Below are 15697 nucleotides of genomic sequence, written 5' to 3'. Positions count from 1 at the left end.
TTCGATGTTTTTATTCGTGAAAATTTCATGGAGGCCAACATTTTCAGTGTTTGAGTTCTATTATTTTAGGTTGGGACTAGCTGAAAATATTTTAATGGTGAGATTCAGTCTAGGAGAAAATAATCTGCTTCATGTGTGTTTTTTAAATTCATCCGGTCCAAGCTTAATGACCTGACTGGAAGTGTGTGGGTGTCAGGTGAGAATAGAATTGAGATCAGCTGCAATGTCCGATACATCAAGTTCGAATACCTCACTGACACTCACTGTTGAGGCTCACACCCAAGCAATAGCAATTATATTTGTCGCAGCCTGTACCTTCCAATAGCAATCAGGCAGGTTCTATGACAGGTGAGCAGTCTCCTCTACCAGGTTACCACCCAGTCAATTGCTTCCTGTGTTTCTAATATTTCATCAAATATAGACTTTGTCAAATACACAATGCTTGATATGGGGCCATTTAGTTTTACAGGCTAGTAGGTCATCCCATATGAACTGGAATTCTTGATATTGATTTAAAGATATCAATAATATAATGTACAAACCACAGCAGCTTTTAACTTTACAATTTCTTTATGAAACTTTATTCGCCATCGTTTCAAAATGGTTGATGTCTCCTTTAAGTCCCATAATTTTATTTTTCTTTTCACTTTAAATTATATATTTTATTTTCTGGTCTTCTAGAGAGCAGGCACTTTACCCATAGTGAAGGGAGGGGGAAAAGAGTCAGCTGGATTATTTGTACACATCACCTATTGACTGGTTACAGAGCAGGATTAATGTAATCATACTGAGTTGATGATAATGAAGGTGAATGACACATTTAATAAAGAAGAATGCATAGTGTTTTATTTGTAGCTTGATTGGAATCCTGCTTCTCTTGAATGTTACATAATATTATCTATTCCAGGAAACTCCACATTCGATTTAAAGTTTTAAAATTCTTGTAGGTCATATCTCCATTGACCCTTGTTCTATTGAGTTCCCTATCAGCTCATAAAACGTGCAACATAGGTACATTTTATCAATAATCACGATGAATGTGGTCAAACCAGTGCCAAGTCTCAGCTAGACACAGTGACACATTCAGAAACTAAATCAATCTCTTTCATTGTATTCTGTTTTAATCTAGGTTGCTGAATGAATAGTTGTTTGTGCTGCACTACTGATATTTAGAAATTTGTTGAGCTCCTGATCCAAAAGTGATATTTCTGCATTTTTGTGCATTTTTAAATCACTATTTTTACTCTGTACCTTGACTAAAGAATGGAGAAGTGGTCAAAATAGTCTATGGGAATCCACATATTTGTTTCGTCATGCATTGAATACTAGAGTAGGCTGCTCCTTCTGATCTGATCCTCATTACCGTTACTTTTTCAGAAGTAGCTGTAATTTGAAATGCAAACCAGCTCTAGCAAAACTCCTTTAGATACAACTTAATGGAATATTCCAGACCTGTTTAAAAATCGAATAAACAGGATGTCCTCTGGCTTCAAACAAATTTTTGCAACCCCTAAGTATTTTTCGCCCACTGATAATATCTGCTGTGGCTGCCACCATTACATAAAAAAAACACTTCATCTACAGGTCCGTTTCGCTGGAGTTATCGTAATTAAAATGACCAGATGAAATGCCAGTGCTATGCAGCCACTTCTAATAGGTGCAGAAGGGGTTGCAAGTGTTGATACACCCTTTGACCGATGTTTTAAGAGCAGTAACTGGTGAAACGGTCCTAATGGCAGTAACTAATGATATGTGCTTTTTTTTTTGGGCATTTATTATTAGCATTGAAAAAGGGAAGTAAACATTTGGGGATGTTCATTTTATTTTTTTAAAAACAGAATGTGGGTTTTGAGCCATGTTAGTGTAGTAGTGAGTTGGTTCATTAATTTTCTTAGATACTGGCTGTCAGGACCACCTAGTTCTCTCCAGTCGAATAATTAATTCTTAACAAGTAGCCAGACATATTTTAAAGTATGCAGTTTAGCGGAATGTACACATATGCAGAGCGTTTTGAATTATAAGAGATACTATTCAACTTAAGTATGCTGGTTAGCTTATGGAAGAATGATAATACTGCAGAGGAAACAGTGTAGAGCACCTTCCCATTCGATGCTGCCTACTTACAAGTTTAATTTTTAACATCTAGCTATTAGAGAGTATATAATGACAGCAAACCTTGAGGAAATTTGAAATTTCAGGTCAGGTGGAGTCCTGAGGTGGACACGTCTTTGACAAGGAAATGACACAGGCTACTATTCGCCATCAGGAATGGAAAGAGTGCCAAGCCATGTTTGTGAGTGTGTAGGCACACACTGAGCCAGTGGTTGATGTCAGCTGAGTGCAAATTGGAACCTTCACCCAACCTGAAATGTCAGACGCCTGAGGGATTTCTTGTATTGAGTAATTTTATTTTTTGTTTTCATCGAAGATCCATGGTTGACATCTGCCCCCTTAATGTAAAAAATCCTTTGCAATCGTGTGGTTTAGTCTTTGAGATGTTCTTGTATGGTGGGTTTATACTTGCAGTTCTACAGCTTGAAAGAACACTGTTCAATTTCTTTTTTCTTGTACATTTTGTAACTAGGTTATGTTTGACAGTCAGGCAACATTGTGGTCACGGTGTTGATTTTTCAGTTGAATTGTCGCATGGCCAAATTCCCAGTGATGCTTGTCCCATTGATCCATTTTGATTCTACTAGGATAAGTAGGGTGTCATATGACAGCACAATGCACCACTGGGGAAAGCAGATACAGATTGTTGAACATTTCTACAACATGCTTCCTTTCATTTAGTCATAAAACACAAGGGAGAGGTAATATCCTATTTCTATTTTATATTTCATCTTGTGAAAACAGTTCCACATTATGTCAAAGGTTTTCATATTTCATATAGTGAAAACAGTTCCACAATATGTGAAAGGTTTCTGGAGCTCTGTACTCGGGCCTCATTGCTCCAAAACCCCATTCTTTTTGTAGTTCAATGTCTGAATAATTTCTTCTTGATCTCCATACCCTACGATAGGGCAGTAAAAATTCAGGCTTCTTTCACTTCTTCATTTCTCTTAAAATTCTAACCAACAGCTACTACTTCTTTCCTTTGGCCCTACCCTTAATCTTCTTTCATCTATAAAAACTGTTAGCCTCACCATCTCACCTGACCTTGTGAAGCACTTCCCAAACTGGCAGCAGGAGTCATGTCACCATGTGCGTACAAAACTATTCTCCCTGTGGTGACATTTTGCACATGTATGGAATATCAATGTGTTGTATTTTTGCTGGTTAATTCTAGTTTTAATATTTTCCCTCTGTTTTAAAGGTTTGAGAGTACAGTTCAGACTAGTAAACTGCAGGACTTTGTGAGCCGTAGTAAGATGGCACGATGTCGTAGTCGCTTTGTCTGCCCGGTCATTTTGTACCACGGAAAGGTATGGTCCTGAAATTATAGGTTGATCAAAAGTTTTGACTCAAACAATTATTGTAGTGGTCAAGATGAGTACTGAATTGTCGCTGTCAGAAATTTCTTCTGCGTTGGGGACTGGGTTTGAATCATGCTTTCATGCACTCTTATTTTTTCTTAGTGTTTAGACGTTCTCCTCAGTTGAGTTTCCAGTTGATATTTTAATTCAAAATGCAAAATGGTGGAACAAAGAGGAAGGTTACTTTATGTGACATGAGCTTGATTTAAAATATATAATTTAGGAAGGAAATTGGGTAAACAGAAAAGTGTATAAGTAAACTGGAAAAGACTGCACAGAGAATGGCAATAATTGTTGCATCAGCCTAACCTGTTGATGTTTTGTAGAATGGAATTTAATTGTTCTAGAATCAGAAGGGAGTAATCGGATAGGTTAAAAAATTGAATTGCCAAATTCTCAGGGAGATAAAGTAACTCCATGTACCTTTTTTGATTTTAAAAATGTGACATTTTGCTTGATATTTGTTGCCTACTTTTGATATGATCTGTTATGGTATTGCAGTATAGTGACCACTAATCTGCTTCCACCATATGATGCTTAGGACCTGTGGCCAATGTTTAGTGCTCTATACTAATTATTTTACACAACTGCATCTGTCACCTACTAACCCAGTTACCTAAAAAATCTTAACCAAAGTTGGGGGAGAGTCGGGGGCAACATTGGGGGGGGGGGGGGGGGAGGGGCAGTGTTCATGATTACCTAACCTGTTTTTCAAAGATATTACTGACACCAGAGACAAGAGAAACGCAGTTTATATATACTTGGATTTTCAGAAATCTTTTGACATGTATCTACATTGGTGATTAATGGTAATGTAGGTAAAGTATGATGCTGGACAGGTAGTGGGCTCAAAAATAGGAAATTGAGGGCCGTCAAAAATTCGGAATTTTCAAGTTGGAGAGTTTATTAGCAAGGTACCCAAAGGGAGAGCCTTGGAATTGCCTCTATTTTGGATATTGTAAGCAAAGTTTTCCACTTTGTAGTTACCAAAAGAAAAGGCAGCAAGTAAGGAACAATCCAGCAAGATTCAAAAGGATTTGGATTTTTTTAGGTAACTGAGTTAGTAGGTGGTAGATGCAGTTCAGTATAAAATATTTAGTATGGAGCATTGAAAATTATTGTTGAGTGGAACAGACCGACATCATGCTGATCAGGAAAGGGACGAGGAGTTATTGTAGATTTATAATGTGTCAGCCCAATGCTTAGCTGCAGTAGCAAAAATAAATAAGGTATTGGGTTACATTTTCAACAGGATACAACAGAAATCAGAGATTACATTAAATAAAATCAGAAAATTCTGGAAATACACAGTTGTTCCATCAGCATTTGAAAACAAAGGAGACAGGTTAATGTGTCATGTGACCCTTGTATAAAACATTGGTTACATACGAGCTGGAGTGTTTTGTGCAGTTTTGGTCACAATTCACAGGAAGGATATTATGACCTTTGACAGGAAACAGAGGTGCGCAATCAAGATGATTCTGGGTATCAAGAATCTTATGAGGGAAGGTAAATGAAATTTGACTTGTCCACTTTGGAAAAGAGACTTCATTGTGCCCCAATTGAAGTTTTCAAGATTGTGAAGGGGATTGGCAAATGCGTTTATTGTAATGAAGATTTCAAATACTAGGCAACATGTGTTAAAAATGAGAAAGTTAGGAGGAAGGAGGGAAATCACAAAGTGTAATAGACTTGTGGAATAAGTTAACTGGGAAAGCTATTGAAACTGACTACATATGTGGGTTTGAGGAACTAAATGTGTTTTGTGAGAGTGAAGGAATTGAGGGATATGATCAGAAAGGTTGAGCTCAATAAGAAGATTGGACCTAATGGGTTGTCCCTAAAAATTCTTGTGTTCTTAACTTTTGGTGTCTCCTGTCAGTATTTGCTTACCAGTCAACTTCTCTGCTAAATCCTAGCTCTGCAGCCTCAAAAAAAAAAGGATGAAGTTATTGAGGCAATGAATAGTGAACAGAAATTGACAGGCGATAGATAATAGATGTAAACCTTGATTTGTTATATTTCTTTTCATTGTCAGTTTTAACCAAAGAGCTCTGCTGCCTTAATGATTATAGGACAACAAACAATTTAAAATGTTATCTTCTCTATTGTGCACTTTATCAATTTATTTATTTGTTACACTGCAGTCATTTACATAAGTGGTACTGCTTGTTCAATACACAAGGTTTAATTTCTTTTTGTTGCTTTCTCCTATTGCAGCATATTTGTCGGTCGGCAACTTTGGCTGGATGGGGGGAGCTGTACGGACGCAGTGGATACAACTACTTATTCTCAGGTAAATAGTGGTTTAATTCATTAAATATACATGCATGTTCTGAATTCATTATAAAGCTAGTTGTAGGAGTACAACTAGCTTTATAATGAGTTTTTGAGTGGCAAAGAATGTCTTGTCTGTTCTCAGAATCACCATTCCTGGAATAATCGAATAAAGAAAAATGAAGCAAGGTCAGTTCAAAACCAAAATGTAGTGTCTTCACTGAAAGTTCGCTAGTGATACATAATTATTACTGAGACAATAAGTCCATATATTTCTAAGAAGATTATTTATGATAGAGCAGCAATATTTGAGATTTTACCAATTCTTCTAAGTGCATCACTTGCTCAAACTATGAGTCAGTTTGGTGGAAAGTCATATTATACAGCTACAGAGCATAAACAGTCCCAGTGTTTAAAATATATTTAATACATTATAAGCTACATTTCTTCATAAGCACAAGCTTCAGTTAAGCTGGTGAAGGACTGTGTAGAGCAGTGAAGGTCTGGTGAAGGGCAAAACTATGGCAGATGGAGTTTAATGTGGGCAAGTGTGACCCAAAGGCTGATGTAGGGGGAGAGAAAGAGATCTGACTATGACATCACGCTTCTGTCTCGGCTGGAATTGGGCTGATTTGCTGTTGCGTTAATGGTAATTGTGAAGAAGCCGATACACTAGGTTGTGCCCTTGCTTCTGATTTGAGAACAATTAGGCAGTGCCAATGAATGGCCTTCCTTTCTGGCAGGAACATAGTAGAGCTCTTAAACGAAACACTAACAGGCATTAGTCGCCTTCAAAGTTCAAATGTGCCAGAAATGGAACTATTGCACTGAAATGTATGCAGTGTTTTCTGAAATTGGGTGTTTGAAGTACTTAGCTACTATGATCTGTGCAAGCTCAGTGCAGTCTTTGTTTGCTTACCTTAATCATGTGCCCAAAAAACCTTTACACTTTATTTACACACTTTTTTGTTTCTCTCTATTTCCTTAGGAGGATCTGATGATGCAGGAGCAGAGTCTGATGAAGTGCCTGATGATTTTGCAGTACGGTAAGTGAAATACCTCCATTCTGTTGAGAATTGAACTCTGTGCACATGCTTTGATTGATGGGGTTTAGGATTAGATAGTGATAGAAATGTTTGTCTTAAGCACGTGAATCTAGAGTATAGCCGTAGCCCCTTGAACTAGTTCTGCATGAGAGAATGACCTTTTATGTTTCTTGTATTCCCTGTTTTTTCCTTTGAAAGATTTTATAGCTACAAGTTGCTGTTTTCCTGATTATAGTTGATCCAATTGTTTTGAAGTCAGGACTTGTAGATTTCAGTGAATGGTGACCTAGGGCATAATGTAGAAAGGTAATGCAGGACTGAATGCAAATAAGCTTGTCTGTGAGGGATGAAATTATGGTTCCTTAAATATGCTGTCAGTCCTTTTTTCTCTCAAACTTGTGGGGACCACCAATACATTCTCTCATCAGTAGTTCACCTTATTCATACTGAGAAAATACTTTGATTTATCTTTCTTGGGTCACACTTGCCCTCATTAAACTCCATCTGCCATAGTTTTGCCCTTCACCAGACCTTCACCAGCTTAACTGAAGCTTGTGCTTATAGAATCATAGAAGTTACAACATGGAAACAGGCCCTTCGGCCCAACATGTCCATGTCGCCCAGTTTATACCACTAAGCTAGTCCCAATTGCCTGCACTTGGCCCATATCCCTCGATACCCATCTTCCCCATGTAACTGTCCAAATGCTTTTTAAAAGACAAAATTGTACCCGCCTCTACTACTGCCTCTGGCAGCTCGTTCCAGACACTCACCACCCTTTGAGTGAAAAAATTGCCCCTCTGGATCCTTTTGTATCTCTCCCCTCTCACCTTAAATCTGTGCCCCCTCGTTATAGACTCCCCTACCTTTGGGAAAAGATTTTGACTATCGACCTTATCTATGCCCCTCATTATTTTATAGACTTCTATAAGATCACCCCTTAACCTCCTACTCTCCAGGGAATAAAGTCCCAGTCTGTCTAACCTCTCCCTGTAAGTCAAACCATCAAGTCCCGGTAGCATCCTAGTAAATCTTTTCTGCACTCTTTCTAGTTTAATAATATCCTTTCTATAATAGGGTGACCAGAACTGTACACAGTACTCCAAGTGTGGCCTCACCAATGCCCTGTACAACTTCAACAAGACATCCCAACTCCTGCATTCAATGTTCTGACCAATGAAACCAAGCATGCTGAATGCCTTCTTCACCACCCTATCCACCTGTGACTCCACTTTCAAGGAGCTATGAATCTGTACTCCTAGATCTCTTTGTTCTATAACTCTCCCCAACGCCCTACCATTAACGGAGTAGGTCCTGGCCCGATTCGATCTACCAAAATGCATCACCTCACATTTATCTAAATTAAACTCCATCTGCCATTCATCGGCCCACTGGCCCAATTTATCAAGATCCCGTTGCAATCCTAGATAACCTTCTTCACTGTCCACAATGCCACCAATCTTGGTGTCATCTGCAAACTTACTAACCATGCCTCCTAAATTCTCATCCAAATCATTAATATAAATAACAAATAACAGCGGACGCAGCACCGATCCCTGAGGCACACCGCTGGACACAGGCATCCAGTTTGAAAAACAACCCTCGACAACCACCCTCTGTCTTCTGTCGTCAAGCCAATTTTGTATCCAATTGGCTACCTCACCTTGGATCCCATGAGATTTAACCTTATGTAACAACCTACCATGCGGTACCTTGTCAAATGCTTTGCTGAAGTCTATGTAGACCACGTCTACTGCACAGCCCTCATCTATCTTCTTGGTTACCCCTTCAAAAAACTCAATCAAATTCGTGAGACATGATTTTCCTTCGTGAGACATGATTTTCCTATGTATTAAATATATTTTAAACACTGGGACTGTTTATGCTCTGTAGCTGTATAATATGACTTTCCACCAAACTGACTCATAGTTTGAGCAAGTGATGCACTTAGAAGAATTGGTAAAATCTCAAATATTGCTGCTCTATCATAAATAATCTTCTTAGAAATATATTGTAAACAATTTTACAACACCAAGTTGTAGTCCAGCAATTTTATTTTAAATTCACAAGCTTTCGGAGGCTTCCCCCTTCGTCAGGTGAACGATGTGAATATATGGGCTTATTGTCTCAGTAATAATTATGTATCACTAGCGAACTTTCAGTGAAGAAGACACTACATTTTGGTTTTGAACTGACCTTGCTTCATTTTTCTTTATTCGATTATTCCAGGAATGGTGATTCCCAGCTATTTGATAAGGTCCGAGGTCATGACATAAAGCTGCTGCGCTATCTTTCTGTTCGTTACATCTGTGACCTGATGGTGGAGAAGAAGAAAGTGAAGTTTGGGTTGAAGTAAGTGATTTCTGGACCTCCTAGTTTAATGCCCTGATGTCGTAACACAAATGGTAATTTGGGGAAGAGACATCCTCATGGCAGTAACACAAGAAACTCCTGGAAAAAACATTAGTAAAGGTCAGGCTAATGTGTATGCTCTCTGGAATACTGTTCAAGGTTATGACTTGTTTTTAGGGTCAGAATGGCTAGTTAAACCACTTAGTTTGATCTAACACTTACAAAGCCCTCAAGTGTGCATGATGCTTTGCAACAGTTTCAGCTATTTCCTCCCCTTCCTCTTTTATTCCCCTTCAAGTAAAAAACTCTTACTGTAGCCTAATAGTTATGGTAGTGGACTAGTAACCCAGGGGTCATGAGTTCAAATCTGACCATGGCAAATTGTGAAATTGAATTCAGTAAACTTGGTAATGTATGTATGGCAGCAGAAAAATGACCATGAAAGCTGCAGGGTTGTTATAAAATCCCAACTGGTTCACTAATGTCCTTCAGAGAAGGGACTTGCCATCTGGCCTGGCCTACATGTGACTCCAGCCCCACACTTGTGGTTGGCTGTTAATGCCCTCAAGGCAAATAGGGATGGGCAATAAATACTACCTTGCCAATGTAACCCACATCCCAGGAACAAATTTTTAAAAAACTTGTCAGCTAATATAAATTATAACCCCATTTTAATCATCTTGTAACACAGGCTCCACTTATCATATGAAGCACAACAGTATAGCACAAATCAGCAGCTGTAATGGAGGTGGTTACCAGCATTACCAACAATTTATCAGTTGTAATGTTAAATGCAAACTCCAACAAGAAAACTCAAATATTAAAAATAAAGAAAAAAACTACAAATGCTGGAAGTCTAAAGGATCTACTCCTGAAACATCACCCTATATTTTCTCTTTACAGATGCTGACAGACGAGCTTTGTATTAATCTCTGAAATATTTCTTGAAATTTCTAAGCATTTTTGAGGCTAAAATGGATTCTTGGGGTTCAGTCATGTGGATAAATCACTCCTGCTTTGTTGCCATGTGAACCCTTGAATCTAATGTGTTTTCAGACATCTATTATGCTTGCTATAGTTCTGTAACTAATATTTTTCTGGTCTTGGCTGTTGCCATCAATCATCTTGACTGTCAGATTTAGCCATTCATCATATTTTAATGATTTTGCTATTGTGCCTCCTTGCCTTTTAACATAAAACAATGCAATCTGCATCTGAAATCTCGAGGATTCTAAACATTTTCAAACCCTACACTGTGGAGGGATAGTCTAGAGAGTATTCTCACTCTTGTCTGACTGCCTGGCCAGGACATGGTGTGCGTGTATTATGTATTGTATTCTGGTGGTACTGCATTTTCAGAAGGATAATAAATCTTAAAGCGCATACTGCTGTTAGTCAGTTACAATGTGTGAGAGAGACTGAGAATCCCATGTGCTGAAGTGTAATTCATAGTTTTTTAATGTAATAAAAATGTAAGCGACAGTCACGAGTGAGTTACTTAATCATCCCCACGTGTTGAATTAAAAATCCCATCTTGCTCTTCAATGTGTGGGGCTCTCCTAGTGCAGTTAGAGTTTGCTACTTTTATTCTAGACATGCTCACGGTCTGGTGGCGGACGTGCAACTTTTGAATTAAAGCATCTACAGTTTGAAAATAGCCAGCGTCCCACTTTGATTGGAGGAACAATGCCAACTATATGCATCTCTGCAAAAGAGTTTAGCACTTAACATTGAACAGTCTCAGATGTTTGCTCCTGCTGTAATACCTGGATGCACATCTGAAGAGCCATGACCTGCAGGGCTACTGACCAAATCGGGAAAATGGGATTAGGCTGGGTGGCTCATTTCTCAGCCGGCACGGACATGATGGGCCGAATGGCCTCCTTCTGTGCCATAAATTTTCTATGATTCTATGAAGTGGACTTAACTATCTAAATCAATTGGTCCCAGTCCTCTGTGCACACAGATAGTTGGTTATCCTATTTCACTGCAAAGATTTGCTAGTAGAATGCATTGCCATATGTCAGTCTTTGGCAAACTGCCCTTGCCCTATCTAAAGGTCACTTTGGTAGACATTGACCTCCCTCTCGGCTGTTCATATATTTCAACTTGAGGAAATTTAGTCAGTTGATATGGCCATCAATTTAGATTGCCAGTCTCTCTGTCCTGGATCTAGTAAGTTAAAACAGCTGCTGGTAGCAGTGTTTTAATTTTGTTATTTCTTTTCGATAATTTTCTTTCCTGGTGTAAACTTTTACTTTGCCTCATTTACTTATTTCTATAAGTAATCCTGTCAACCTCCTTCATAGTAAGTACTGTTTTGGAATATTGATATAGATGGAGGGACCCAATCTGAAAGTTAAAGGGAAATTATTTACCACATTAATTCTTGTTATCTAAAGCAACGTCCTCCACAACTATATAGGTCCCATCCAACACTGCTCATCAGGCAATTGGTAGTTCGAGAAAGAACTGACAGTGGTCTCTGTGTGCAGCAGTTTCTAAAGGAAGAATTGGCGCTCATGCTTACAAGAGTTGCTCAGGAACTTTTAAGAAAGTTCACATGATGCACTTTTACAGAACACTAAACTCATCTATCTGTATGTGTAGGGCCTCCCAGATAACTGTGATTACCATAGTAAGAACAGTCTATGCATTATGCTTTGAGTGTACCTTCTGTGATATGGTGGAATTCTGTGTTTGCCTATAGTGGGGAGTGTATATCTGGTGTTATTTTGCTACAGGATTGAAAGGAGGTTTATTCTTCCAGTTTGGAGGTGAGGTGGGGTGTTTTGTTCTAACTGCTAGTTTAACTTCATCCTTCAATCATTGTTGATCTGTTAATATTGATCAAAAATAAAATTGCTGCTAAGAAGCATCCATTTGCATTCAAGCCTATTTAATAATTGAATTCTATGAAGTATGAATAAGCATCATTTAATCAAAAATCACTAGTAAAATTCAATGAAAAACTCACATATAAACTGAAAGGATGAGTGGAATGTGTTTTTGGCTGTGGACGTGCGTAGTTTGCTCCTGCTCACCCATTCGTAGTACAGACCTGATTGTAGGGATGAATAGCAATACCTAATAGTTTATTTATCTGGCACCAGAGAGGGAAAATTGTTACCTATCAGCAGTGATCCTTCCACATGTCACAAAAGTGTTTAGTTTTTAACTTTGTGCATTTAGTAAGAATATAGCTGAATACCCCAAAAAGGACGCATTATTGCTTGCTTCAGTAGTGTGATTGACATATCTGAGATACAGAAATGTTCATTATGACCCCTTTGCTGATGGAGAAACCACATAAAACCTTTATCTATAATGTGGCCAACGCTAGAACTTTTCCGGAACTGATGCTTACTCTGTTGGTAGCTTATTTTCTTGGAGTAACGTGGCTCTGCATCAGCTCTGAGTGGTTTGAAACGGTGGCCTGCATAGAATCATAGAATGGATACAGCACAGAAGGAGGCCATTCGGCCTGTCGAGCCCATGCATTTCAGTGAATGGTTCTGCCTTGGGCTACAGGCAGCTCCTCTCTATCAATGACATCACTGAGATGTTTCTAAAAGGGAAAGAGATCTGAAATAGCAGATAGCAAATTTAATGTTATATATTTCTGACTTTTTTTCACTTAAGCATTATGGCAGTGCTTTGAACATAAATTTCTGCTAAACCTGCTCCCTCTTCAAATAAATATATTCAGTTATATAAAAACAAAGTTGCCTAGAACAAGAGGGTACTTGATGTAGAGGGAGTTGTAGATCCTCTTAAGTCAGAGTCAATGCTGGAGACTACAGTTTAGTTTAAATTGGTTTGAATGGGTAGGCTGATTAATTCAAAGGAACTTTGTTCAGTCGAGTTAGTGCAATTTTTGGTTTCCTAAAAAAAAATGCCTGCTTTTCTCTCTGGTTTTAACACTTCCGTCTGGACTCTGCTGCGGCCTGTCTTTGGGGCAGTCAGTGCTGCTGGTAGGGTTTAAAATTCTACACTCTCTTTTCATTTCAGATTTATTTTTAAAGAAGAAAAACTGTCTGGAATGCGTTTGAACTGCTCTTTGTCAAAGTGTACAGTGTTTTCTGCCTTTTATTCATCTGTGCATAATGTTCAGTGCATGTTAATGTGGCTAGGGCTTTAAAAAGGAAATGAAACTAACTTTTAGCTTTATTTTTTTTAAAATAAATGTACTGATTTATTTTAAGGTCAGTGGTAATGTTTTGAAGCCCTGGTCATGTTAACTTGTAATGGATATATTGCACTTTGTAAAATGTGCAATGTTTACTGTTTCTGTCTGAGTTTTTTTTTCACTCGTGCATTTGTAACTCACAGTTCACGGTAGCTTCCACCAACAAACCTCTTAGTGAAGATCCCTTTCCCCTCTCTCAATTTTACTCTTGGCCCTTGTTCTCACTTGACATGGGGGTTCAGTCGGCACTAATTGACAGCAAAGACTCACAGAACAGTAGAAGCAGGTCTCTAGTGAGGGGGGATAATATGGCATAATCAGATTAGGATGCTATCTTTTCTGAGGCCATGGTTTGAACCCTGCTCAGACAGGTGGGGTGAGAGTTGCCCATAATGCTCTTGAGGGAATTGAGTTTAGGTCATAAGCCTATAGCACAAGACTAACCATAAATCAGAAAGAATTGCAAGTCCTGTTCAGCGGCTGTAACATTGCCTGGTGTGGAAAGCAGAAATGTTACACTTATGTGGTGGGGTGCCGGTGTCTCAGGCTATGTTCAGGGCACAGTAGAGGGAGTTTCACCCTGCATTTGGCTTCCTCTACCTGGAAGTGCTTGACTGTGCTACTCTCTGTCAAAAGCGGAGCAGTGTTTACTTTTCCCATTTATAGATTCCCTCATGTTGAGCACAAAAATACAAAATTTGGGTGGGGGGGTCGGGTGTTAGGTAAAATGTCATAAAGATTAATCCTCTTCCCTTCTTCTTCTTGTTCAGTGTGACTTCATCCGAGAAGGTGGATAAAGCCCAGCGATATGCAGATTTCACCTTGTTGTCTATACCGTACCCAGGTAACCGCTGCACAGCAAGGGCTGAACTTGTTTGCAGGGGCAATAGCTAATTAAAGTCCATGGTTTTTAATTAAAATATGGCCTTGCTAAATAATTAAAATCAACAACGTACTTGCTTTATCTTGTCTAAACACAGCTATGTGTTGGGAAAACTGCCCGAGAAGTTGCCTCTTTGTGGGAGCCCAGTGAGCATACATTGACGTTTAATGCCTTCACTGGCCCATTGGGCGAGTTGTGATTCCACTATCACTGTTCTGTTGCTATACTAGTTTAAGTCCAGAGAATCAATATTAACTAATCGAATAAGAAAAGTGATTACTGAGACTACAAGTGCACCTCAGTTATATCTTTCATAATAAATTTGGGTAAAAAGAAACAAAATTAAGATTTTTAAAAACTAGTTTTAATTTGTAAAATATTTTTAAAAAAATTATGGAAAATTGTCTCGCTGTGGATTGCTGCTAGATGGGTGGTGAAATTGGATTAAGAAATGATTGCCTGCACTCAGTGTCCAGGAACCAAAAAAATGGCAATTCCGTTTATGCTGATTGATGTAGGACCAACCTCAAATTTTCATGCAAAGTCAATATTTCAATTGTTTACAAAAAATCATATTTCACCCATGAACTCTCTAATTCATTGTTTGTTTAATTGTTATCATGCATACATTGATGCCCAGATGTAGACATGAAGAAAGAAAGACTTGCATTTATATTGTGCCTTTCATGACCTCAGGACGTCCCAAAGCGCTTTATAGCCAATGAAGTACTTTTGAAGTGTAGTCACTGTTGTAATGTAGGAAACGTGGCAGCCAATTTGCGCACAGCAAGCTCCCACAAACAGCATTGTGATCATGACCAGATAATCTGTTTAGTGTTGTTGGTTGAGGGATAAATATTGGCCAGGACACCGTGAAGACATTGTTGTAATAGTCATTACAGTTTTCTTTTATCTTGTCTGTAGGTTGTGAATTTTTTAAGGACTACAAGGATCGAGATTACACGGCTGAAGGGCTGGTGTTCAACTGGAACCAGGTGAGCTTACAGCTGATGGGAGGCATGTGAGTAGAAACAGGCTTTACTCACAACCTGTTCAAATTGTTTTTTCTCCCCACCAACGCCCTTTTTCCCTGCCATTCACAATCAAGAAACACAAGTATGTCGTTATAATAGATTACTGATTTGAGGAGGCAGTTTTGCATGGTGGGCAGATTATAGATATCGCAGATAATTTTTTGTACTGCCTGCACCATATTGTGCAATGGGAACATGTGCAGGAATAACTGCTAAAACTGCATACTGCCTGGTCAGATATGGAGTTTGGCAGGTGGTGTGTTGCTAGGCCTAAGAACAGACGTTGGCTGTGATGGATGGAGTTTTTCTTCAATGAGTTAGTATTCCGGTCCAGTTGCTAGAAGAGTCATATCACTGCCTGTTAGTTGACGTCAGAATCAAGGGTGTGTAGACTATAGCAGGGTGGACAAATGCATTTTAATGGTTCTCACTTGCTAAAG

General features: G+C 38.7%; 1 protein-coding gene across 3 annotated transcripts in view; it reads left to right on the top strand.

Annotated features, from left to right (window-relative positions):
• Positions 1–15697, top strand: part of mtmr14 (myotubularin related protein 14) — a 74297-nt gene that overhangs the window by 8496 nt on the left and 50104 nt on the right. For all 3 annotated transcript variants that reach the window (XM_067998522.1, XM_067998523.1, XM_067998521.1), the window contains exons 3-8: positions 3317–3425; positions 5697–5772; positions 6742–6799; positions 9029–9151; positions 14111–14184; positions 15148–15218. In XM_067998522.1, coding sequence (XP_067854623.1) covers positions 3317–3425; positions 5697–5772; positions 6742–6799; positions 9029–9151; positions 14111–14184; positions 15148–15218 — 511 coding nt within the window. The remainder of the gene's footprint in view (positions 1–3316; positions 3426–5696; positions 5773–6741; positions 6800–9028; positions 9152–14110; positions 14185–15147; positions 15219–15697) is intronic.

Source organism: Heptranchias perlo, chromosome 17, assembly GCF_035084215.1.
Source record: "Heptranchias perlo isolate sHepPer1 chromosome 17, sHepPer1.hap1, whole genome shotgun sequence".
In the NCBI taxonomy this organism is placed as follows: domain Eukaryota; kingdom Metazoa; phylum Chordata; class Chondrichthyes; order Hexanchiformes; family Hexanchidae; genus Heptranchias; species Heptranchias perlo.
The sequence above is the reverse complement of the archived record's forward strand: the minus strand, read 5'-3'. Positions and strand labels throughout refer to the sequence as shown.